Source organism: Siphateles boraxobius, unplaced genomic scaffold (genome assembly GCF_051911475.1).
Source record: "Siphateles boraxobius isolate OS27281-9 unplaced genomic scaffold, OSU_SipBor_1 130, whole genome shotgun sequence".
Taxonomy (NCBI): domain Eukaryota; kingdom Metazoa; phylum Chordata; class Actinopteri; order Cypriniformes; family Leuciscidae; genus Siphateles; species Siphateles boraxobius.
In genome coordinates, this window is record NW_027508734.1 from 18,462,454 (window position 1) to 18,486,871 (window position 24,418).

The following is a 24,418-nucleotide window of genomic DNA, read 5'->3' on the forward strand; positions in this document are numbered from 1 at the left end:
CATAGTTGGTATGAAATATTCTGATGTTTTCATTCCTATCACTTCCTAGTATTCGGGTTCTCATGCTCATCCCAAATTCAATGGTATGTTGACTTAGTGTAGATTTTAGATGAATTGTCTTCTTCTTTTTCCCCCAGCTGCCTGTGTTGTCTGGGCCCAGAAGCAGATGTCTATGCGCTTTGAGTGATTTAGGTTCAGGAGCCTGCACGTCTGAGATAAATTCATTTCATCTCCAAGGGGAGTGAACTTGTAAAGAGAAATCTATTCTTGTTCTGACTCTTTCTGTCTAAAGAAAATGAAAATCTGGTAAGGAAGTTTCAGCAACATGTTAAGTATTGGAAATGTCACTGAATGACCAATTACACGCAGAGAGCCAAATTGTCTGCAGCTTGTGAAGCTTTTTATATACCACAGGCAAAACTGTCATATGAGTATAGCAGTCACTTTTACAAAATGTCTACTTTATCTCAGTACTTATCTCTGAGCTCAGCATCAAAGTGAAGTATCCAGGCCTATCCAAGAGCCCTCGGTTAGTGATCAAGCACTGTCTGATTGGTCAAACTTTTGCAGTACCATTATGAAGGCATTTAACATATTACAAATGTTAAATATCAACAGTAAAATAAGGTGCTTTCAGAATTTTTGCCTACTTTCATGCTGTTTTTTATTTATAAACTTTATGGATTGAACTTTATGAATACAGCTATTAATATATTGCACAGGAACATTTTGTATGATTAGTTTTTTTTATTCATCTGGATTTAGAGAAACAAAAAATGAGCACACAGAAAATGTCAAATGAAATGAAACATCCATAGTAGAATATCCAGCACTTGTAATGTTAAACTTTTAAATGTAGCCTAGTAATGGCAGTCTCTATCCAACAGGAACTTCATGTCTTCAATATGTCTTTAATGTAAAATGGCTTTTATATCATGTTCTGAGAACAGTGTGTCTGATGTCCTGGAGCAGAGTGACTCTCAAAATCAGCATTTGTGTGTGTTTTTTTTTTTTAAAGGCTTACATTTTTTTTTTTTTTAAACAAAATATACAACTTGTAACAACAACAAATCTGAAAATGCACATGAACAATTAATTTACCAGCCCTCGGTACGTTCTCAGAGTACTTGATAGTTGATTGAGTGTACACACATTTTATAGTGATATTCCACTTGAATCAGATGTTCTCAAAGCAATTCCAACAATAAAAAAAATTGTAAGTGCAATTACTTCTCTTACGGTTGTAAATCACACAATATATATAGACCGTAAACAAGCTTGGAAGTAAATAATTATTCGAAATGATTCAAAAGCCATATGTTTAGCTTAAAGCCATCACATCTATTTTAGGTTCATTTACATACCAAAAACCCAAATTAATCGCATTTTATACCTAGACCCACAATACAACAAAAGCCCTTAGTCACACATAAAATAATATATTTCTAATAAGGATTTTTTTTTTTTTTTTACAAAAGAACGGGTCCAATGGTATTTTATGCCAGAAAGGAATCCAAGAAAACCGTACATGCGACTACACACAAAACAAAGAATTATATTATTCTAGTACTTGGATATGCCTACTTCAGTAGTATAAGTTTTGAGAGATGGGACAGAGATTTAAGCATCTCTGTAACTCGTAGGCATCTGCAAGGTACTGTCAATTGTACTGTACAATTAACATTTCCTTCAAGAAATTTCTGTTCTTATCTTGTACAATCTCTACAGAACTGTCTTGACCTTTTTACATATTTAGTTATGATTTACCTTTGTATGAAATACAAGAGTATGAAAAGCAAATGCAATGAGTTGTGTTCTGTTGTGCATATTAGCTCATTTAATGGTAAGTGTGCTGATACTACATAAACTAATGATAGTGTTGACCTGAGCTTCATCGACGCCCCTCCCGGCTCCAGAATAGTTAAAGATAGAACAGAGCAGCCTGGGCTTTGTGTTAGCCTGTCACAGAATCCCTCTCTGCAGATGTCTCGGTGTTAATTAAAAAGACTGCCTGAGAGCAGTGCTGTGCATGGACTCAGAGTCACTGAGGGCTGATGCTTTGGCTGGGGTAGCAGGCCGGGCCCTGTTCAGCATGGGGCTTTGAAAGAAGAGCCATGACAGCTGAGGGGAAGCATGTGCGAAGCATGTTTGTTTTGCATTACCCCGCACACAGCTGTGTGGATTGTCCTTTCCCAGAACACCGGAACACTATAGTCGCTTCACCCTCTCAGTAACCCCTTAAAGGCCAAAAGTGACAATGTCAGGACTCACAATTCTGCTCTGGCAGAACTTCTCATGGCTTTTAATGAGGACTGGAGATTGAACTGCCACTGGTGAATGGGATCAGTGCAAGAAGGGTCTGCTTTGGTAAAAAGTGCCAGTTTTAGTCCTACTAAAGAGCATATTAACATTTATCATTGATTTTTTTTTCAATAGGTCCCTTGCTAGGCTCGGTGATGAGATGCTCAGTCTTGAGATGAACACACACTTTATATATCCAGACCTTGGAGCACAAGACTGAGCAGATATAAGGAGGTGATCTCTAATTAACTTCATGTAATGAGGTTCCTTTACAAAGTGATTTTAACATGATATTGTCCAATCCATTATGCATTTTGTTTAAAAACATTAAGTAATGAAGCCTAGTTTCTGTCGGTCTGAAAAATACCTCAATATGGAACACGATTCCATGTTGTACCCCCCCCAGCCCCCCCCAAACCAGGTAAGTCACTGCTCTGGTATTATATTGAAAAAGTTGTGTGTATAAACATATCTCCAGGGATCCAGATAAGCTGCACAGCAGAATGAAGGAAAGGAAATGTGGTTCTCATTTACAAATTAGAAATGGCTTCTCCGAAGGGCAGAACGTATCAGCTTCAGCTCCAGATTTCAAACAGCTTTGTTTTACCTGATCTAAATCTGACTTGGGAAAAGTAGAAAGCTCAGTACCTTGAAATGGTGCTCGCTTTATATTTCTGTCGCCAAACCCAGTAATGGTTCCATTCAATCAGAGCCATAGTGGATAATGTGGCAAGTTGATAGTTTCATTTGAGATGGTGCAATGAGGACTTCTGCCAAAAAAAGAATGAAGCATGGCTCAAATTTCAGGCAGCAATTTCATGGAGAATGAGGGGAGAGTAGCCAAGGCACCAAAGTTCACTGAAAGATGCAAAAATATTGTAATTTGCAAAACACAAATAGCAAAGCAAAAGTTTCTCATCCTTTTTGTAGATTGTTGTTCTTAGTTAAGTTTGACATTCAACTTGAAAGTTGGTATGACGGAATCAAGGTTTGTGTCTCAGAGCCAGCTGCTGTCAAATCTTGCCAAACAGCTTTATTACAACTCTTTCCTGCAGAGAAATTGAAATGAGACCGCAAATAATAGAAAGATAGATTGCAGTGTGGACAGAAAGCACCACCTGTTTATTTTATGTCTTTATCTGTATTGCTTTGGCTTTGCACTGGCAGATTGCACTTGTAGTACGGACACAATTCATTAAGGCAAGAGGAAGCCTGCTACGAGCGCCTAGTTACCTGCAGGAGAGGTATGCTTTTCTTTTCTGCCTGCTGTCTGTCACCCCCAGGCCCTGTTAACATTTATCTGTTATCATGCCCGATGTCCCACTCCCAACAGACTTTTGTTCCAGTATTCAACCTAATTTTCAGACTGCTGCATGTGTAGTACATATCAAATAGCTGAATTCTACTAGGACAAATGAAATATGAACAAATGAATCAATGTAGCACTAGTGATTTTTCACTGAGGGATTTTGTCAGATTTTATATTAGGAACTAGTGATTACTACTGTATAATTGTTTAGATAAAGGCTGCAATGGGAAAGTTTTTACTGTGAGAAACTGTATTGTTTTTCCTTTGGAACTGTCAAGGCAGGCATATTTAGAAAAAGGAGTCTGTGACAGAACAAGAATTTAACAGGTTTTGATTATGCTGAGATTAAAAAGAGGCCAGATGCGTTTTGATAAATTTACATGTTTACAAATGGGACACTAGTGGCGGATAAGTGCAGGGTATTCTTTCCATTCGTTTTTTTTTTCTTTTTTCTTTTTCATTTAATTCTTGTATGCATTCAAATGTCAAGTTTCTGTCGTCTTGTATTTCTTGTCTTAAAGCCAGAACATTCTCAGTTTTATGATCTCTGATTTTCCCTAGTCTCTCTGGACTTCAAATCGAAAAAAAATCTCATGGTTTCTCAATTACTTTTTCTTGTCTTTGTCAATCCACACACTTCTTGATCCCAGGTCATGCTTTGGTGGCTAACTGATGTTCACATTTGCTGCTCCTTCTCTTGTTTGTTGAGGGACTTCAGAGATAACCTCCAAAAGTTGGGGGGAGTCATGTAGCCCAAGAGATGGCTGCACTGTGTTCTTTAGCTTTCATTCGCAGTGTGGCGATACTGGAGGATTTCCTGTCGGGGTCCATGTTTAGATCGTACCCATTAATGCCAGTGCTCATCCCTGGACTCCCAAACAAGCTGCCCATGTGTGTCTGTCCCATGTGACCTCCAGGACTGGGCACACCCAAGAAGTCAGACACTCCGCTAGCAGCATGTGGATGAGGTGGCATGCAGGAATTGACCGAGTCGCAGGGTACGACGCAGCCCGGCACAGGAGATGCCGCACTGCTGCTGCCTATCCAAGAAGGGTTCTGAATCTGCAACAAAGTCAAATGCAGAAGGTTAAGGTATATTGCATTTACATTCTGCAATCTCAGCATCAATAACATTAATGTAACTTCTAGTCTTGAGAGCATTTCTCAAGTCTGACTCTTTGTTTTGAAATATTGCATCGGCGAAGGTGCAGAATCCTCAGTGGTACTCGATGTGGAGATATATCAAGAGCTGTGGGGCATTCATCTGGTCTGAGTGGGAGCTGCTTGACTAGTGTGGAGGAGGAATGCCTGTCTCTGTGCGCTCCTTCAACACCCAGAGTAACCTCCTCTGCTGAGCGGAGGGAGCACAGAGTGAATTGATAGGGCTGTATTCTCCTCGGGGCCTGGGGAGGTGGGGGTCTGAGGGAGGGCTGTAGAGGGAGATGAAAGCCCTCTCAGGGAGATGCCCCAGATGTGAGCAAAGCTGCATTCCACAGCTGCAGGCGTGCTCCCCAAAGAGCCACCCCTGCCCTCCGACCCGGCCACATATTCATAATAAATCCAGGAGATTCTTTGGCTATCCTGTGAAGGCGTGTCGTCCTCGGCCACAGCTCTGGTCTGACCTGACCTCGACATTGTGTTTCCTTAGGTCTCGAAATTGTCAGTTGTCTGCCTTCCTACCGTTTTTCATTTGAAATTCATCACCAATCTTCACTCTTTTTAGGTTTTAAAAAGTGAACTTAATAATCATAAAGATAACTTAAAAAAAAAAAAACGACTATGACAGTCCGTCCTGTCTAAACAGTCTTAATAACACACTCTGACAGGGCTGCCTGCGCTACTTAAGTGGCGCCGCAACATCAGTACTGAATCTGCAGTACAAAACAGAAAGTACGACCAGTGTATTATACTTTTTACTGAATCAAAAACATAAAGCACAATCAGTTCCTGAACAAATGATTCAAATTAGTGAATCAAACACAAACAAAACTTAATTCAGGTCTTATTTCAGTGAAGTTCCTGGTTCTTTATATGATAATGAATGTATAGAAAGATAAACGTTTTCAGTTTTTCCTATGTAAGTCTGTATAAACGCATCTTTTGTAAGAATATTTTCCTAATATATATATATATACTAAAACAACTGATAATGGAATGAAACTTTTTTTCTTAACATTTTTTACAATTTCCATCAGTAATCAGCATTATTAATAACTATTAATATTCATTTCTGATATTTCCTTGACTTTCATTTATTACTGGAGCCAGCACTATACCTGAGCATAGTTTTCAGGCCGAGTGAGAAGAGGCAGTTCATAGGCCGTGGAAAAATGTGTCCGGACCTGCTGCATCTGTCCGAAACGCTCTCTTTTCCGCCACTTGGCTCTTCGGTTTTGGAACCACACCTGCAAGCAAGACATCAACCCTTAATCATGAGGATTATCCCATTAGTAAGTGATTAAGTGACCTCATGCAAACTGGCCACTTGTGGTGTTACATCATAGAGAGGAAATGTTTTCTTAGTGGAGATTTATTGACGGAGTAATAAACATCTATTATCAAACTTCCTATTTTGAAAACATTTTGTAACTCATTTGGTATCAAATGACTAGTTGCACTTTTTTGGTGCCTAGAGAGTCTGCCACTTTAGTTGTAAGTCTAGATCTCATGTAGGAAGCCTTTTGGCTGTATTATAGATCAGCATCTTTTCCTGGAAACAGTTTGGGGAGACCTGGCCATTGTTTGATGTTGTGGGAGCTGACAGATTGTGATGGCCTCCTCCGAGTTTCTTTTCTATCAGAGCTAGCAGCAGCAGCAGGGGGCAGGGAGGGGAAAGCAGGAACCCACCGGGTCCAGAGGCTTCGAATAACTGTTTCACTCCTCCTCCTGCTCTACCACCACACGCTTGCTTTGATGGATTAGGAGATTGCTGCTCAGCTTTTAGTAAGGAAAAGGTGAATTGAAAATGAAAATCATTTACTCACCCTTGTGTCATTCCAGACCTGCATGACTTTAATTTCTGTGCTGAACACAAAGGAATATATTTTGATCATGCAATGAAATTAAGTGGGCTCCAATGTTGTTTTGCACCCCCAAAGCATCTGAAAATGCATTTAAAATATCTTCTTTTGTGTTCCACAGAAGAATGAAATTCACACATGCTTGAATGAATTGAGAGTGAGTAAATGATATAATGATAATTTTGGGGTAAACCATCCTTTTAACAAACCGTTAGTACTGGATTTTATCTGGCAAGCTACACTTTTTCACATTTCACATTTGCTTTTCTATAGAAATATGCATTGTGTCACTGAATAGAGATGATTATTTAGAGATCTGGGAATTGGAGAACAAATTACACAAAGTGATTTCTCATGGTTCGCAGTCTGAAGAGCTGCCAAAAATTCCATTCTTTTAATCCCTGATCTTCTCTGTTTGGAAGTATCTGTTTATTGATTTGTGGAGTGGAAAGTTTTTTTTTTTCAAGCCGAGTTTTTCTTTTGTATTGCAATCTCAATTCGTCACGGAGCTTGAACTTGGATCTGGGGATGGCCCTTTGGTCAATCAGTTTGTGGTTATTGCATCCATTGCCAGTAAGATGTCAGCCTATCTCTAACTGTAACTTGATAGCACCTTAGCTCTGTTTGCACTTAATTTGATTGTGGACATCAATGTCCCTTGGCTCCACATCATATGTTTGTAGAGCTTAACTGCCTGGAGAAAAAAAGAACATTTGTTCTGCTCAGTTTTTTCAGAGAGCATCATCACTCTTGTGGCTCTCCGCTTGCATCCTTGTGTTTTGAAATAATGCAAGGTTTTGATACCGTCTGGGCATCTAAGAATGCAAAGACGTCCGTTTGATATGATTGTCTGCACAGCATTTTTATTCCCGTTTTTATATTTATCTTTTTCTCAGACTGTCTTTCCTTTCATAAATCTAAGCATGGAAGTTGGGAGATCGAAAAGAAAGATGGAAGAAAGTACAAAATGGAGTTTGTTTTCATTCTATGTTTAATTTCCTGACTCTTAAGCCCCTGGCTTTCCATATCTGACTCTCCAACCCAGTAGAGGCGCGTAGACGAGTGGTGGAAAGATTGCCTTGCATCTCTCATACTGATGAGCCAATACTGAGGTGTGTTGTATAATGCTTACACCAAAAGTTCACTTTGAACTATAGACTGACAGGGAGCAAGAGAGACCATAGATGGAGAGTTATTTGGATCTGTATTTTGGTCAAAAGTGGTTGTTGCAACCTTGAGCTTGCTTTTTGGTTTCTTTAAAATATTTCCAATCGTTCTTCCCTTAGTGGTTGCTGGTGAATAAGTTCAAAGCTGCCAACATTAACAAGTCAACTAATTTTGACCAGCACCTGTTAGAAACGTAGTAGAAAAAGTATTTTTTAATCTTTTGTAAGTTGTCCATGCGGGCTAGTAACACAGTAATTGGTAAAGATGTTGACAGCTAAAGCAGCTTAGAGGCTTATTACGGAGCTTTATTTATGTTCCAGCACCAGGGGAGAAAGAACAGAAACACTGAACTAAACCTAGCAGAAAAAACAGCTTTGAAGTCCAGAGTAGCTTTTAGGATTGATGGTCTGACTCTGCTGTCACTCAAACTCACCTCTTCTACTTCAGAATCATTCATTTTTTTGTTTCTTGACCTCCAGAACTGTAATTATACTAAAATGCTATTTATAGCATATTAAGCCCTTAATCTTTTACCAGATGTATAAATTTTTTTGTTTCTTGACCTCCAGAACTGTTATTATACTAAAATGCTCTTTATAGCATATTAAGCCCTTTTTACCATATGTATCCAGACATGTAAGTATATTAATATTATCAGATATTTTTCTTAGAAAGGCAAAGAAAAAACAATCTACGCCAATTTTTGGAGAAATTAATTTACACTCCTGCATTTGAATAAGTCTGATTGTACATAACTACTGTTTCTTTATTGACTTTTTATTATTATTATGTGGGACTTTTTGCCTTCAATAAGAGGAGAGTAAAGAAGCAACAGGAATTGATGGGGAAAAGAAAGGGTGGAGTGGTTGGTTCAGCAAATGACCGAGCCAGACACTAACTCTAGTTGCTTGCACAAATGCATCACTGTCGGAGCACATGCAATTACCTAAGCTTGCTTTTCGCCATATGAGTCATTTGTTTTTTCATGTTGCTGTAAAAAATGTTATGGTTGGCATCAGGGTAATGTGCAGTAAAAATAGGTATCTTTGTGTGCTGTCCCAAAGTAGAGAGTAGATGAGAAAAGGCTTCACTTGTAAGTTCCAGAAAGGTTTGACAGTGTTCATAGTCTCTGGAACTGAACCATTGTGGTTCTTTAGATGTTTCCCATTATTCTTTAGTTCTAGCCAGTCGTGTACATGGATATAAGTCATAAGCATCCCTCACCATGTGAAGGAACTTCAGGCCAGATTGTCTCACCTACCCTTGAGAGCAGGGAGGGACACATTCTTTCCTGAGTGGGACATTAATGAAAGACAAACAGTGTAAATCCAGGGCTTCTAAGTAAAGCACACATTTGGGGTCGGGTAAAGGGATCTCCCGGTCTGTCTGTTGATGCAGGAATGCAGCAGTAGTGTTGGAGAGATTATATGCAAATGTAGGGGTAGGGGTGGGTCACATAAAGGTTCTGGTTTTCCAGACCTAGGCTGATTTTAATACAGCTGGCCTCAGAGGTTCAGGTAGAGGCTCGAGATGAAAGCAGACCCTGACATGTCTAATCTGAAAGCCCCTTTTTACTTTATGATCTCTTGTGACGGCCAACTTCAACAGCTTTTTCTCTGTATTCTCTATTTACATTTAATATTCTTTGCACTGAGTGTAATCACTCTTCCTCCTAGTGTCGCTGTTCTTTTACCAACTTTGGAAAATACCTCTTGGTCTATATTAACAGGACTTCCATTTTCAAAGCTCAAATGGACTAAAATTAGTAGAGAGAGACTTAATTGTTGATCTAGCCTCATTGTACATGGTTATTCAAAACATGTTTTGAATTTGGTAATGTAAATGTGGCTCACACCTGTACACGAGCTTCTGTCAGGTCAGTCCTCAGTGCGAGTTGTTCCCGAGCGTAGACGTCGGGATAGTGTGTTTTCTGAAAGACTTTCTCCAGCTCCTCTAGCTGATAGCTTGTGAAGGTGGTACGGTTGCGTCTTTTCTTGCCCTTGTTGCTCTCTCCCTCGGCCTTGTCCAACAACGGAGAAGCCAAATCTGAGTTTGGCTGCTGAGGGCTCTTCACTCCTGACTCCTTTATGCTGAGGTAGCTGCCATCCATCCCTGCAGGATCACTGTTTTGGGGCAACTCAGAATCTGTCAGCCCTGTGCTGTCTTTACCTGTAGACAGAAAAAGAGACATTTGTGAAGGGTCATTGTGTGCATTACTTGAATACAAATGATTAGGAAAATGATGTGAGGGAAGCAATTCTGTAGAATCATTTGATCACCAAAATATTGTGTGCAATTATTTAATTGACCTGAATTGAATTTGATTTTATTTCATTTGAGGCTTGGTTTAACAGCAATTCTTCTCCTATCATCAGTAGTCATTCAAACCTGGTGTAATTTCATGTTTAATACCATCCCTATTTTTTACAGTGATGTTTGGAAATTAAAAAAATATATATATAGGTAATACTTTAATACTTTTGGGTGTCATGATCTGACAATGAACAATCCCAATATCTTGATTGTTCTTTATTTGGTCTGTAGTGAGTGTGTGGAATGAGAATCTGTAAGACCCGTGAATGTAGTAACGATTGCCAGTCTCGGCTCATAAATCAGCTACTCATGTGTAACAGACACCATGGCTGTAATTGCAGACTGATAGAAAATTACCGGTTTCCCACTTGGGCACAATTTGAAGACTACTACCCTGCTTGATGAGTGTAGCCTCTAACATACACACAGTCTGTGGCAAGGGTGCAAAATGGAGCTTGGCTCGTAATGAGGCCGCACTACCGGCCCTAGAGTAGTAATTTTCTGTGTCAAGCCACTGGAAACACACAGCAGCTCAGCTGTGAAACCCCAGTCAGCATGCCGGTCATAAATTCAGTCAGATCAATGAATGTGAGGATTCCAGTACATTAGGTCATTTCTTCAGCTCTCTCTCAGTGCTCATTACCTGTCTGTGCTTTGTGGAAAAGACTGGCATGCTCACTCAAATAATATTGCTTACAAACTTGATGGCTGTATTGGCAGACTTTAGGCTGTGTCTCCCTGTTTCACTCATTTAGCTGCAAGGAGGAATAGGGTGTAAAGCTGGATTAGAGTTCCTTTGGGAATGTTCCCTTCTTATGTGATCCAGTGACGACCCTGAGCTTTATGTCTTACTTTAGCTCAGCGCTCAGTGACAGACGGTTATTTTAGGTGATGCAGTGTTGAGGTGTGTTCATTTTCTAATGTGAGACTTGATTAAAGCCTTCTCGGGTTTGAGCTGAGGGGCAGATGGGTAAATGCTACTCGCACACATGCTTTTCTCACCTCCTCACAGGACCATGTAGGGTAATGTACAGAGCCAGATTTGGGTATTGTGGTACCCCGTGAGAGAGATTGTCAATGGCTTGTAACTGGCGCAGTACCCTCAGAAGTAAAAATAAGCATATGATTTGCTCACCCTAAAGTCATCCTAGGTGTATATGACATTCTTCTTTCAGACAAATACAATCTGAGTTATATTAAAAAATGTCCTGGCTCTTCAAGGCTTTATAATAGCAGTTAATGGTTGTGTCTGTTTTGAAGTCCAAAAAAGTGCATCTATCCATCATAAAAGTGCTCCACACGGCTCCGGGGGGTTAATTCATACTTTGCAGTCACGTGACTACCATGGATACCTGGCGGGCAACAAACGCTGAAAAAACTGCAAATTTCCAATACTAGCCTACAATCAATTATATAGTGAGGCTATTTTGTTTCCATAGCATATTAACAGAACGTTTAATGACACTAATAACACTAAAAACAATACAATTACTAAATATTAATAACATCACTAAAATGACGAAACCAGCCCGTGCTCTAAATCATTTAAGTGATATTATTAATATTTAGTAATTGTATTGTTTTTAGTGTTATTAGTGTCATTAAATGTTTTGTTAATGTGATATGGAAACAAAATAGCAGTCTTTAGTTCACGAACAGCACAACTCTGCCATCTGTGAAAATAAAAAGCAGCTTCAAAAACTTGTTTAAAAAGAAATATTATTCTAATTTTTTACTGTCATTAATGTAGGTCCACAAGAGAAATATTAAGCCAGTTAATTAATATAGTCGCTATGCCGTTATATATCCATCGTCGTCGCTGAGAGAATGTGGCGTTAATGCAGTGACAGAGGCTGAAAGCTCAGTCCGTTTCTACTTTCACTTTAAGGGAATGAGCGCGTTTACATTCACGGTCTTAACCCGATTATGTTGAATAGTAGTGCATCCAATCCTACAACAACTACCTGGCATGTCGTTTACCCCTCAAAACACCAACTTTTGTATATTAAAACTGGCGACGTCCTGGCAAGATCCTTCATTAGTTTACTGGGTTTCATTGCTAGAGAACGACGTTCTTGCCCGCCAGCCAGCACTTGTTACGTCACGTGCAAAGTATGAATAAAGGCCTTCTAAAGCGATCCGGTTTGTGTAAGAAAAATATCCAAATGTAAAACTTTATAAAGTAAAATAACTACCTTCCGGCCACACGCAGTCTACTTGCGCCTAATGCATAACTTATATTGTGCTTACGTTTAGAAAATCTGGGGCTAATTTTCCTTTTTGGGTGAACTATCCCTTTAAGGCCATCGAAACAAAAATTCTGGCATCTGACAACCTGTATGACTTTCTTTCTCCTGTGGAACACAAAACAAGGTATTTTTAAATGACATGTCAGTCAACAGGGTCTAAAGTTGTTTTGGACCCCATTGACTTTCATTGTATGGTTAAAACATTCTTCAAATATCCTCTTTCGTGTTCATACAGGTTTGGAACATTGGAACACAATAATAACAGAATTTTAACTTTTGGGTAAACAATTAATTTAGGGGTAGATAAGCCACACATCTGTACCGTTTGAAGGCACTGCCCCAGTAACAAGCTAAAAGTAAAATTTTTGCACTCTTTTCACTCTTTCACATCTCCCACTATTTGAAACCATTTGTACAGCCCTGATTTATACACGCTCTAAACATGTTGTCCCTGGGCGCATGCTCAAATGCCCATGGGGTTATTCCAGCCCTGGTAATGTGTGCAACAAGAACATATTGGCACAACCAGCCTTTCATTCCTCCATCAAGTTTTAATCTTTCAGTTGCCAATAACCATGTGAACTGTGATCAAGACAACAGTTTGTGGGTTTGTGAATCTCCTGTGGTGTCAGTGATTTGAAAATTGATTCTGCCACAGGGAAAAAAAACATGATCTTAATCTATAATACACTCCATAAAATAAAAAGCTTTTTTAAATGGCATTTGACTTTTGGTTGAATCTCTCTCTTAAAGGCATAGTTCACTATAAAATGAAATGAATCACTCTCGTGACATTCTTCTATGAAAGACAAAATATATTTTGAAGAACCTTGGGTACGGAACTATTTTGGTGACTGTTGACTTCCATTGTATGGACAAAAAAAATCTAGGTATGTTTACAAGCGCTAATTTTCCTCAATCCAAATAAATCCAATTTGATTTCAGATCATAAAGTTCTGTTTATAGGAATCTATAAACTTTCCTAAACTTTGTAACTCGATTCACATTTTCATTTACGTTTGTATTTATATTTGATCCTCATTCAGAACTAGAGAAAGCCACCGCTGTAATGTCACCGGAGCTACTGTGAGTATAAATATAATTTTTGCCTTGATGACATACCTTAATGGAAAGTTAACAAATATGCCAAAAAAGCTTTTTTTTTTAGCAAATATTTTGTAAATATTCGTTTTCCTCCACTGACCAGTTCCTTATTTTTTAATCCGATTGGGAAAATACTATTGATCGTATTATTTCAGGTCTACACCACCACTTTCAATGTGATCAATTTATTTGGGTCAAGTTCAATCTGATTGATTGGGATGTTTATATGAAGGCCTTTCAGTCTAATTGAGCCATTAATCCATTTACAAACAGATTGTTTGGGTGCACATAAACTTAGCTACTGAGATATTTCTCTTTATGTTGCACAGAAAAAAAGTCATGGTTTTGGATCAATATTAGTGTGAGTAAATGACAATTTTCATTTTGTGTGAACTATCCTTTTGTTTAACTCTATATTGTTTCGTTTTAGCTTTAGAGACTTTCAGCTTGATAAATATAGCATTTTTGTCTTTACCTTTTGTAGGTATATGCCTTAGGAACTGCTCCTGTTCTTGACCGCGTAGCACATTGTATATGCTTCCTTTTGGTTATCTCCCTATTTGCCTTTTGCAGGCACCATGGGCACAACCATGACAGACATGGAGCCAGGCCTGGGGGTATAATGGTTCCCACATTGCCTCTTGCCCACGACTGACACATCTTGTTAAGCAAGAGGGAGCAGCGAATTTACTCAAACATAAATATTTTCAGCTTGTCCCTTCAGATGCCTCACGCCTTTTGCCCCCACACGGAAAAGCTGACAGCCTGTTTGAAATCGGGGCCTAGCGATCAAAGGCTCTTGTTTATACCCCGTGTCACTGATGGCTTTTGGCAGACCTAGAGTATTGTGACAGTCTCATAGTCCACCAAGGGTTCAACCCACTGCTCAAGGTGAACAGAGACTTGGCTGCCCCGTAGCTCCACCATATGGGCGAGTAACATGACCTGCCTTCTGGGCAAGAAATCTCACGGCAAAATGTTTCTGTCAGAATAGAAAAAGTCTTGAACTGGAGCTCTGAGGGGGGTAGTGGTTGAAGATTGCAACAAAAAAATGCAGAGCAGAACATGGTCATGCTGTTTTACCCTGGTTGTGGTGCTGTTAGACACACTGAAGATTCAAGAGATCATATCTGGCTTTAGGAAAAATGTCTACCACAGATAATACCAGAAAAATCACCTATTTTTTTCAGTCAATTGCAAATGAGAACATTATTTTAGCAGAATTGAAGAAATAAAATGTTTTGAATTTTGGCACTGCCTACAAAAGCTTAAATTGACTGAACAAGGGATCTATTCACTGTCCATTTTCTTTTTTACACATATCTTTAGGCTACTTGCTTTTTCATTGCTATTGATCACTGATTTCTCTGATTTATTCATTACATATTTTAAATATTTTGCTTGGTGTTTTTGAAGGTCTAACCTACATTACCATTCAAATGTGTGGCGTTGGTAAGATTTATAAATGTTTTTGAAAGAAGTCCCTTATGTTTAACAAGTCTACATTTATTTGATTAAAATACATTCAAACATATTTTGAAAAAAATATTACAATTTGAAATAACTGTTTTCTATTTTAATACATATTCTGAAATAAAAACATATTCAAATATAAAACAGTTATTTTAAATTGTAATATTTTAAAATGTAATTCATTCCTGTGATGGGATCATTACTCCAGTCTTCAGTTTTTCATGATACTGCAGAAATCATTGTAATATGCTGATTTTGTACACAAGAAACATGCTCCGTTGAGCTGCTTAATATTTTTGTGGAAACTGAGATACATTTTTTTTTATGTAAAGAACAGCAATTGAAATGGAAATCCTTTGTAACATCATGTCTTTACTGTCACTTTTGATCAATTTAGTATCTTTGCAGAGTAAAAAAAGACTTCTGATCCCAAACTTTAGAACTGTATTTGCGTTGAACATATTATGCATGTTATGTAGTATGTTTTTGTGTTAAGTCTTTGACTTTTTCCGTTTAGTGAGGTAAGAGAGTCATTGCATCATTTACCAGGGCAGGACAAGAAGTTCAGGTCTAGGTTAGGAGACGGTGAGGTTCAGGAAAAAGACTAATTGGCATTTTAACCCGAGTAGGTTCACACCTGTATGCGTAACAAGAATGGGGCTTGTAAACCTACTTTACAGCATCTACTTTTACCTCTGACTCCAGAGTAAAATATCTTCAAATGGGTCGCCATTTGATATATCCTATAAATCAAGAGGAAAGGGCACCACTATATATTTTCATAAAATATGCATGAATGGCTAGCACAGTGGTTCCAGATCCACTTGTACTAAAAAGGTGCCTTGCCTTCGATGGGAGACGCCAGTGGTTCCTGGCTTTGTAGGATGTCGGTGCTCGACCCCGTGAGTTAGCAAGGGTCAGATCTTTACAAGGGGCAGTCATTTAGTACCAGCTGAAAACGGGGGAACACATCAAAGTGTAATTTAACTAGCTGTAAAGCGGCAGGGCATCCTCTATGCTTTTTTACAGAATCTGATTGTTAGGGTCAGCAGCAGGCAAATAAAAGAAACACTATAAATTAGGCTACCTGGGGTCTCTGTGAAGGGTTAATGGTGAAATATGCCAAAATTAAAAGGCATAAATAAGACGTAGTGAGGCCGGGTTTCATCGTTATTATGACTGAAAGCAAATGGTAAAGGAAATCGAGAAAGAATGTTTGCTCATCTAAGCTTTTATTTATATCAGTAATTAGATTTGTTTTCTGTGCTTAAAATATGGATTGAATTGTAATAGGCAGCTTTGTGCTCTGAAGACAGGCCAACAGTCTGAACTTCCCTTCCACCATCTAATTATTTCAGGCTCTTACAGACGGACACGGCAAGAGATTGATAGGTTGTGATATGAAGAATGACTCTGGCTGGTGGCATATGGAAATGGTGAAAGATTTTTTTTTATTGGTGATTGTGAGCGTGACACCACAAGATATTAGTAGAGAAGGAGCCTCATTAGTAAACGTCTACTCGTGAAGCCATTTGCAAAACCAGAGCAAATCACATACTCAAAGGCAGATGTGACAACAGCAGCTCGATTCTAAACTCAGCCCAACCAAACCACAGAGACTGTCTCCTTCTATAACTTGCTTTATGTTTTAGGGGTCACCTCTCGTTCTTGAAGTTGCGTAGGCCTACTTCTGAGAAAACTGTATGACTCTATTCAACAGACATATACACACACAAGACAGCAGTTGTTTCAGAGGGAGAGTTGCGTCTCAGCTGGTGCAGACTGAAAAAAAAACGCCCGGTAGTGAGACTGATGGGTATCCTCAGAGAAGTCCAAACGCACAGCTAGTCCTGAAGGACGATTTATCCCAGCAGGCTGCAGCAAAGAGCACATGCTGGGCAAGAAAACACAGCATTTCCTTTAAGTGGCTTCTCGCGATAAATCACAGCTCGCTCCGCTCCTCCGGCTCCCTTGGAGTGTCGGTACAAAAAGTATTTGAACTCAAGACTGCTTAAACCTGAGGATGTTTATCAAATGCAGTTTGAATCTATATGCACCGTCAAAAAGAAAACATGGGGTGTCAGATCAAAACTCTTTGAGCTGGTTTTACTAACACTACTTGGTTTGGTTAATGCCTTTCTTACAGGTATGTTTAGAGTTTAGATTTGGTGGTTTTCTGAAAAAATATAGCGAGTTAAAGTACTCTGTGTAAGTGCAGTATTTTAGTGATTTCGGCTGTGAACGTCCTTGGGCACAAATATATCTCAGTTGTCTCTGGTGCAAGGGTTACATAATTAAATCCGTTTAAATATGTTGCAACAACTTTCCTTGTATTATTCTCTTTTTTTATTGTACTGTTCTGTTTGTTAAGCAGTTGACATTGCATTTCCCAAACCCTCAGTAAAGTTTGGAATCTCCTGGATGGCATTAGAAACCACATTGGAGCGGTGCTCTAGTTAACAAGCACTATGGAATGCTGTAAAAACCTAACTAATCACTGTCTTGTAAGATGATAATGTCAAGAAAAAATACAGAAGACCCAAACGCTGAAGTAGCATAAAAGCAAACATTACAGTATTAGAAACTTTAGAAAAACCTAAATGTATTCACTTTTAAACTCATGACTTATTGTATGCTTTCTTCTGCATAAAAAAAACAGAAGATATTATGAAAAATGTCCATTCAATGAAAGTCAACAGTGTTCGGTGGCGTTACCACAACATTCTTCAAAATATCCTACTTTGCAATTCACAGAGTCCAGAAAAACTCAAAGGTGAGTAAAAAACAGTGTCTTCCTTTTTTTGTAAACTATCCCTTTCAAAAAAAGAAAGAATGTGTCTACATTTCTTTTCATATTATCAATAAGTTCCAAATCAATAGTATAGATCTGAAACAACACATTTCAATTTGCTCACATAAAAATTGCTTTCACCTTTGATTAAATGCTCAGCCGTTCACTAGTAGTTGAAGACCCATTAGAGGGAATCTATTTGGGTTAGATTATGCTGTTTAAATAAAGGCCTTGTCTTTGAAGCCTACTGCCGACTTGCCGCACTCAGGCAAGCACACTGAGGCTAAAGTAAACTGCAAAGCCAAATTTTTAACTGGTAAAATGATCCCAAGTCCTTGTCACCTCTCCTTAGATCAACAGACTGGGAATATGCTTTCCCCCCCTCTTTGTGCAGTACTTCTGTTCCACTATGACTATTTCCATGTTTATGTTATAATTTTTTCAAATTACAATAGTGTAGTAATACAGACATTGCAAACTATTACCAATGTAAATTCATATAATACATGGTGATAATTCATACAGTTGATATCATTAAAAGTATATACTTCAGATGTTGTGTAAATTAAATGTCGTTCATTAGAAATTATAATATTTCAGTACAACAAATCAAACTATTATTTCTTTATAGCAGAGTATGTCATTATATGCATGTGATATCTCATTAATAATGTACTTTTATTGATATGGTTTTCTATTTATTTTTATATGATAAAAGTGGCTTTTTTTTACTTTTCAATTTTTCGAACTTTTCTTATCCCTACCTGCAGAATTTGTGTTTTACAACCGGAAAAAGGTATTTCTGCTTGTGAATGCTCATTAAATAAATTCAGCTGAGCTACTTCCTATCATATAGTTATTCATCATATCAGCCAAACGCTCTTATAAATTATAGTTTGCTATTTAGTAAGAGTGCTTAAAAAAGATTTGCAAGCAGGGAGAATGTATGAAAGCGTACGAACACAACCTAGGAATTTAAAAGGCTTTTAAACTAAAAAGTCACCATCATTAAAATGTAATCTCCAACTATTATTTTACGCAGTTTTGACTATTTGGTATGTTTTAGTTTTTTCAGACTATGAGTTTTTCTGAATGATAAACTGAGAGCACAAAAGTCCACTGAATTAGGATCAGGTCTGATTTGTTTGTAGTTGTCTCAAACACTGATTGGAGTAAAGACTTTAAACTCTGCCATTCCCCCACCTACTATGAAGAATATTTTGCTTTTTGCTGTTGCACTCAGCAGAGCCAGTAAAAACAAACTATGAGCAAGCTTAAGCCTAAATGATTCACACAAACCACCACAAAAGTACAAAATAATACTGAAAAAGTATTTTTTTCAAACCTTACAGTAAAACTATAAGTTTTGTCTGTTGTGCTATAGGTTGTTAATCAAACTAACATAATTTCTTATCTGATTATCTCCACTGTAAACACTAAATGATTTAGCCCATGAATACAGTTTAGCCTATTAATTTCAAATATCAATATTCTATAATGCTCAATAGCTTAAATACCTTGTTCATCATGACCTGATCTAAAGCATGTACTTGCATTGTGAGTGCATCCTTAATTGTTGCCTTTTAATGCTGATATTACCAAAAGTTTGTGATCTCATCCATCAACATCTCATGCCAACTGCAAAGGCAGTGATGGTGACATGTTGTGTATTTGTACAGGGCATTTGTTTTACAAGGTTTTATGAAGTCATCATCCTTTGACATTTCATGGGCTCCATGAGTAACAGGGACCTTGTCAATGTACATCTGACCTATAGTGATCTAATTTTTTTTTTTTTTTTGGTAAGGACATTTCTAGTGTTCATGTTCACTAATATTAGGGTTTCACTGACGAGGTGATGAAGGGCTCCTTTTTAATAGTGTCGTTTCTTTGTGTTATTACTGCTGACCACAAAGGAGGAATTAGTCAAAAGCTTGTTTTGAAAACCACATCCCCTCTTCGGCATATAATAATCATGCCCGGGGGAAATGTGAAGTTGATGCAAGTGTTAGTCTGTGACTGCAGAATTATGTAAGCCACATTCGATTTGGTAAGTATCGTGGTTTAAATAGGCATTTATGTATTCATTCAATCACTAACTTATTATAATTCCTCTATGTAGGCATCACACATTATAAATTACGTAGCAACTTTTTTTTTGGCCCGAATAATTTCTCTGGCAGGACACTTTGTATGTTGTACTTTTTGAGTTGCTGTAATGATGTCTATTGAGAGCAGAATGAATCATTACATTTTAACAAGCTCTTGTTTTAAATGCACATCTGAATATTAAATTGTGATTTACTATTTGACAATCAAAGTGTTTTTTCAAATTAGAACACATGTTGTAATTTCATTGCCCTAATGAACGGTAGTTATCTGTATCGGCCAATCTCGTCAGAATGCATAGTTATTCTTTGCTTTTTCCTAATTATATGGCTGACATACTGTCTCAAAAGAGTTCCATTTGTGGCAACGTTCATTGGAAATATATTAATATCGTAAAAATAGCACACAAACAGTCATTAACCCATTCATCTGTGTAGATATAAATGGATAAAATGTGTTTTCAGTTTAAGTCAGTTAATCAGAGTTCACTAACCTCTAGATCAATTACATTTATGCATTCATTATCCCTTATTAAACAAATAAGCTATCCCTTTGAACTGAAACTCTGGAGATTCTGTTGTTTACAGGATGCCACCAAATGCATGCATTCCTCAGCAACCTATTTACACGGACAAGAATGTGTTTTTCAATTTCTGTTTTCTATTGTGATGCTTTTTGCTATTTTTCATGAATGAGATATGTCAAAGCCAGCTGCTGATGGTAAATCCATCACTTTACCACTGACACTTTCAGCATATTACATGGAGGATTAATTGGAACGTTTTTTCTTACCATCACAAAGTAAAACTTTATAATAACTTTAATTTATGAACAAACAGTAATATATAATGTAACATGTCTTTTGTTAATGTAGCCTACATTTATATATTTTGCAATGTCATAACACTTTGGTTCATATAAGATTCAATTAGGCCTTTATTAATCAAATCAACTTCTAGTCGGTTACATCATGTCATATTAAAAATGGAATAATAAAACATATAGGCTAAGTTCAAATTAAACTGGATAAATTTGCTATTTAGCCTAGTTGTAAGGTTCGGTTAATCAACTCCTATGGTCTTTTTTTCTGTCAGAGAGGTTTTAATTATAGTTTTGGAAATAGGACTTTTATTTGAAAACATCTGCACAACAGACCATTATTAAATCTAATGTAGCCTATGTCTATATCTCGTTGCGTCATCCGTTTATTATGCAGCGCGTTCCCGAAAGCTGCAGATGTAAACGAATCATGGCTTTTGTAGGCTATATTTTGTCGTATTAAAGTGTAAATCACAATTGTAATACGGCTATATTATCTCTAAAAGTGTTATTATTAATGACGTTGTTATTGTGTTACTGCTGCTTCTGTTAATTTATTTTCTTTTTTTTTTCCCCTCTCTTCGATGTTGCAACTCAAAATAATATCGCCATGTTCTTATATTTATATACGGTCTCTTTTGCACGCTCTTCCTCCGATCTTTATGACAACTAAAGCTAAGAGATGAACCCGTTTGGCATTCTGCCCCATATAAAATTGTCGTAGGTCATGTCTTGTAGTTTTCAGAGGACACAAGTTTCTTAGGCCTATAACAGATTGAGATGCATCCTATTCGTTTTGCCCTTTCTTATTGCAACCAGTGTTATGTTTTTCTTTCTGGTAGACTATTGAATGATTATCATGTCCTGCTATATATAGCCTATTTAGTCTATTGCAAGCTTTGGTAATTTCAGGTGGGGAAAATACCAAGTCATTGTAGACAATGTCTGAAGATGCATTTTTGATTTACTCTTGAAAGTCGAATCATGTTTAAAGGTTGTTTATGATATTTTAGGCTAGTTCATGAATGACTATCGGTAGGCTATATTTTCTATTTTCCAAAGATTTTCCTCTTAATTTTTTCTTAAATTGGTCAATATATTTCCGCTTTCGAATAATCCAAAAACAATACAGTCTTAAACTACTTATTTTGTGATTTTTAAGCCTTTTTTCTTCTTTTATGTTAAACTCCAGACAGTTCATACAGCGTTAATAGCCTGGTCGCTCAGCACACCTGACATTTTTCTTGTTATGTCGAAAAAATCGTTTAATCTCAAACACATTAGTGTCACTTTAAAATATGTGCATTGTTAAAAATGCATTAACTAAAACAAACATTTGCCAAAGACATTTATGGACACATTGAAACATTTTTCCAACCTCATTATGGGCTACCGCTACCAACTCTTAAGATAGTTTGAAAGAGAAATTTGGCTTCCGTATCCGGAAATATTATTAAATGTTTGTCCCTCCTGTTCTAGAATTTATATGTTTATAACATGGTCATTCTTATTGTATTATTATTATTATTATTATTATTGGAAGACGGGAATCCTGAGAAAATCTCTCGTGTAGCTAATTATTTTGTTTCCATCCACGAACAGCTTTGTACACAGATTGCTAGAACGTGTTGAAAGAAATATTATAGTTACATTTGTTGAAAATTAAATGCCTTTACAGTTTATAATTGAAGCTGCACATGACTGTACCAATTTCAGTAGCCACCCTCATTTTACAGGTTATGGTTAAAGAAGCGTTTTGATTTAGTTGCTCTTGATTTTTTTTTAAAGTGTTTTATTTTGTGCCATCTCGCGGCAGTTTCTTTTAACTAATTCCAAATAAAAACACAACACTTAATTCGCCGAATGCACGAGCTAGCCTATATTATAACCTATAGTTATGCAACATGTTCACCAAGTCTCGACTTTGTTAGCCCAGTGGGCTTTCATATTGCGTAGCCTATTGCTACAGATCCGAGCATGCGGTCATATAGAGTGAGAGAATTTGTCAAAATCCTTAATGTGTCGTCGCCAACTTGTAAAAGTGTTTAAAATAACTTTCGTTTGCCTTCCAAAATGTGTTAATTCAATTGTCTGCCTCAGATCCAGTATTAAGAATTGTAATTCAGATTATCGCATTAAATATAATTTGATTCAGTCTTCAAAGGTAAAATGTAATAACGGGGGAGGTTATGCCTTATCCTAATTGTGTTACTGTAAGAGCTGAGCCAGTTATATTGGTAGTAAGTTGTGAAGTCAATTGCATGTGCTTTGTAAATATTAGCCTACTGATGGACTTCATTCTGATGTGATTATCAATATGAATCTCAAGTAAAATAACCTGGTCTAATTGTAGCTTTTTATTAGAGGGATTTGCAGATTATCCCTGTCTGAACAGAGTCATAAAAACATTAATGTCATTGCAGTTGAACGTTACGATGGGCATTTATTTGAAACGAGAAAGTAGACATCTTGAGTTGCTTCTCTTCATACTAAGACTATTTTACAAATGCTTGATTTTAAACTCACCATAACAGGCGATGAGCCCTCCGTTGTGTCCGCTGTTCTGCTGGAGTTTGCTGCTGTCTGGGGGAGTTTTGCAGGAGGACCTCTGCATGAAGAGGTGGTATTTGTTAAAGGTGCCTTCCCCAGCAGTGGCATCCAATGACTGGCATTCCTGTTGGAACGGGCTCCCAGCTTTTTCCCCGTACGCCTGACCTTTGTTGGTCAGAAAAGCGGGGCTGTATTTGGTGTCACTCGTCTGGAATGTCCTGAAAGGGTTCGCCTGGTGATCCCTACCTTGCGGTGCAGATGTGCTATAATATGAATCCATGGATGTCATGTCGCAGTATGAAACGCACGTCTCGGCGTTCATTCCTAAAAAAAAAGTTTCTGGAAGAAAAAGACGTCCAATTGATTTTTTTTCCTTTCTTTTCCTTTTTGGAGAGCAAAGCGAGCAGATACGCTCACACTCTCTCCCTCTTCCTCGTACAAACCAAAACACACATACACACTCACACACGCACGCATAGACTTGTGCAGCAGCTGGCTTTGGTTATACAATGATTCAGATGTTTTCCAGAAACGGATAGCTAACCAAAAGCTAAAAAGCCCCCTTAAGGTTAGAGGAGTAACGAAAAATGCGTCTTCTGAAGATGCAGTCCAGATCTCCTCGGTATAGACCACTACGCACGTCAAGACATCTCCTCGGTTATTATGTAGATGAAATGAATGGGTGAGGTCAGACCTTTGCTAAGAAGAAGAAAAAAATGTTTTGTTGGAAATATGTGGGGGGACTTAACACATGACATTAATGTCATTAGGATATGAACTGTATAACTGATTGAATGTGAAGGGCAGAACGGAGGGAGCAATTTAATGGTTGATTCGCAATGCTTTTTAACTAAGACTTTATCCTGCAATGCAACAAAGAAACAAGTTTGAGCTCTATATGGGATTATATGTTTGTTGTGTTTAAACCACTGATGTGTTTCACTGATAGAATCTTATGGTTTTCTTTTCTGTTAGATATATTTTCACATTTTTACGTTTAAAAAAAAAATCTGATCAAGCCTTTGCCACCATCATGAACGACTTCGTATGCCTTTTTGTGCATTTAAATATTGTAATACAATTTGAAAGCAATACTATTAAACCCGAATAAATTCGAATAAAATATCTTAAATCTACATATTGCTGTAAAACGTTTTCTAGATAGAAAGATTCAGGCCACAGTAACCTCACTGAATTAATTCTCATTTATTGT

At 37.6% G+C, this 24,418-nt stretch overlaps 1 protein-coding gene across 1 annotated transcript; it reads right to left on the reverse strand.

The window, feature by feature from the left end:
• Positions 1-760: 760 nt before the first annotated feature.
• On the reverse strand, positions 761-23,838 carry alx4a (ALX homeobox 4a). Its single transcript, XM_077228353.1, has 4 exons — positions 23,182-23,838; positions 9,653-9,966; positions 5,887-6,015; positions 761-4,672 (listed from the first exon to the last, which is right to left on the reverse strand). Exons 1-4 carry the CDS (start codon positions 23,525-23,527, stop codon positions 4,355-4,357), a joined length of 1,107 nt encoding a protein of 368 aa, XP_077084468.1. The 5' UTR covers positions 23,528-23,838; the 3' UTR covers positions 761-4,354.
• Between the last annotated feature and the right edge of the window lie 580 nt (positions 23,839-24,418).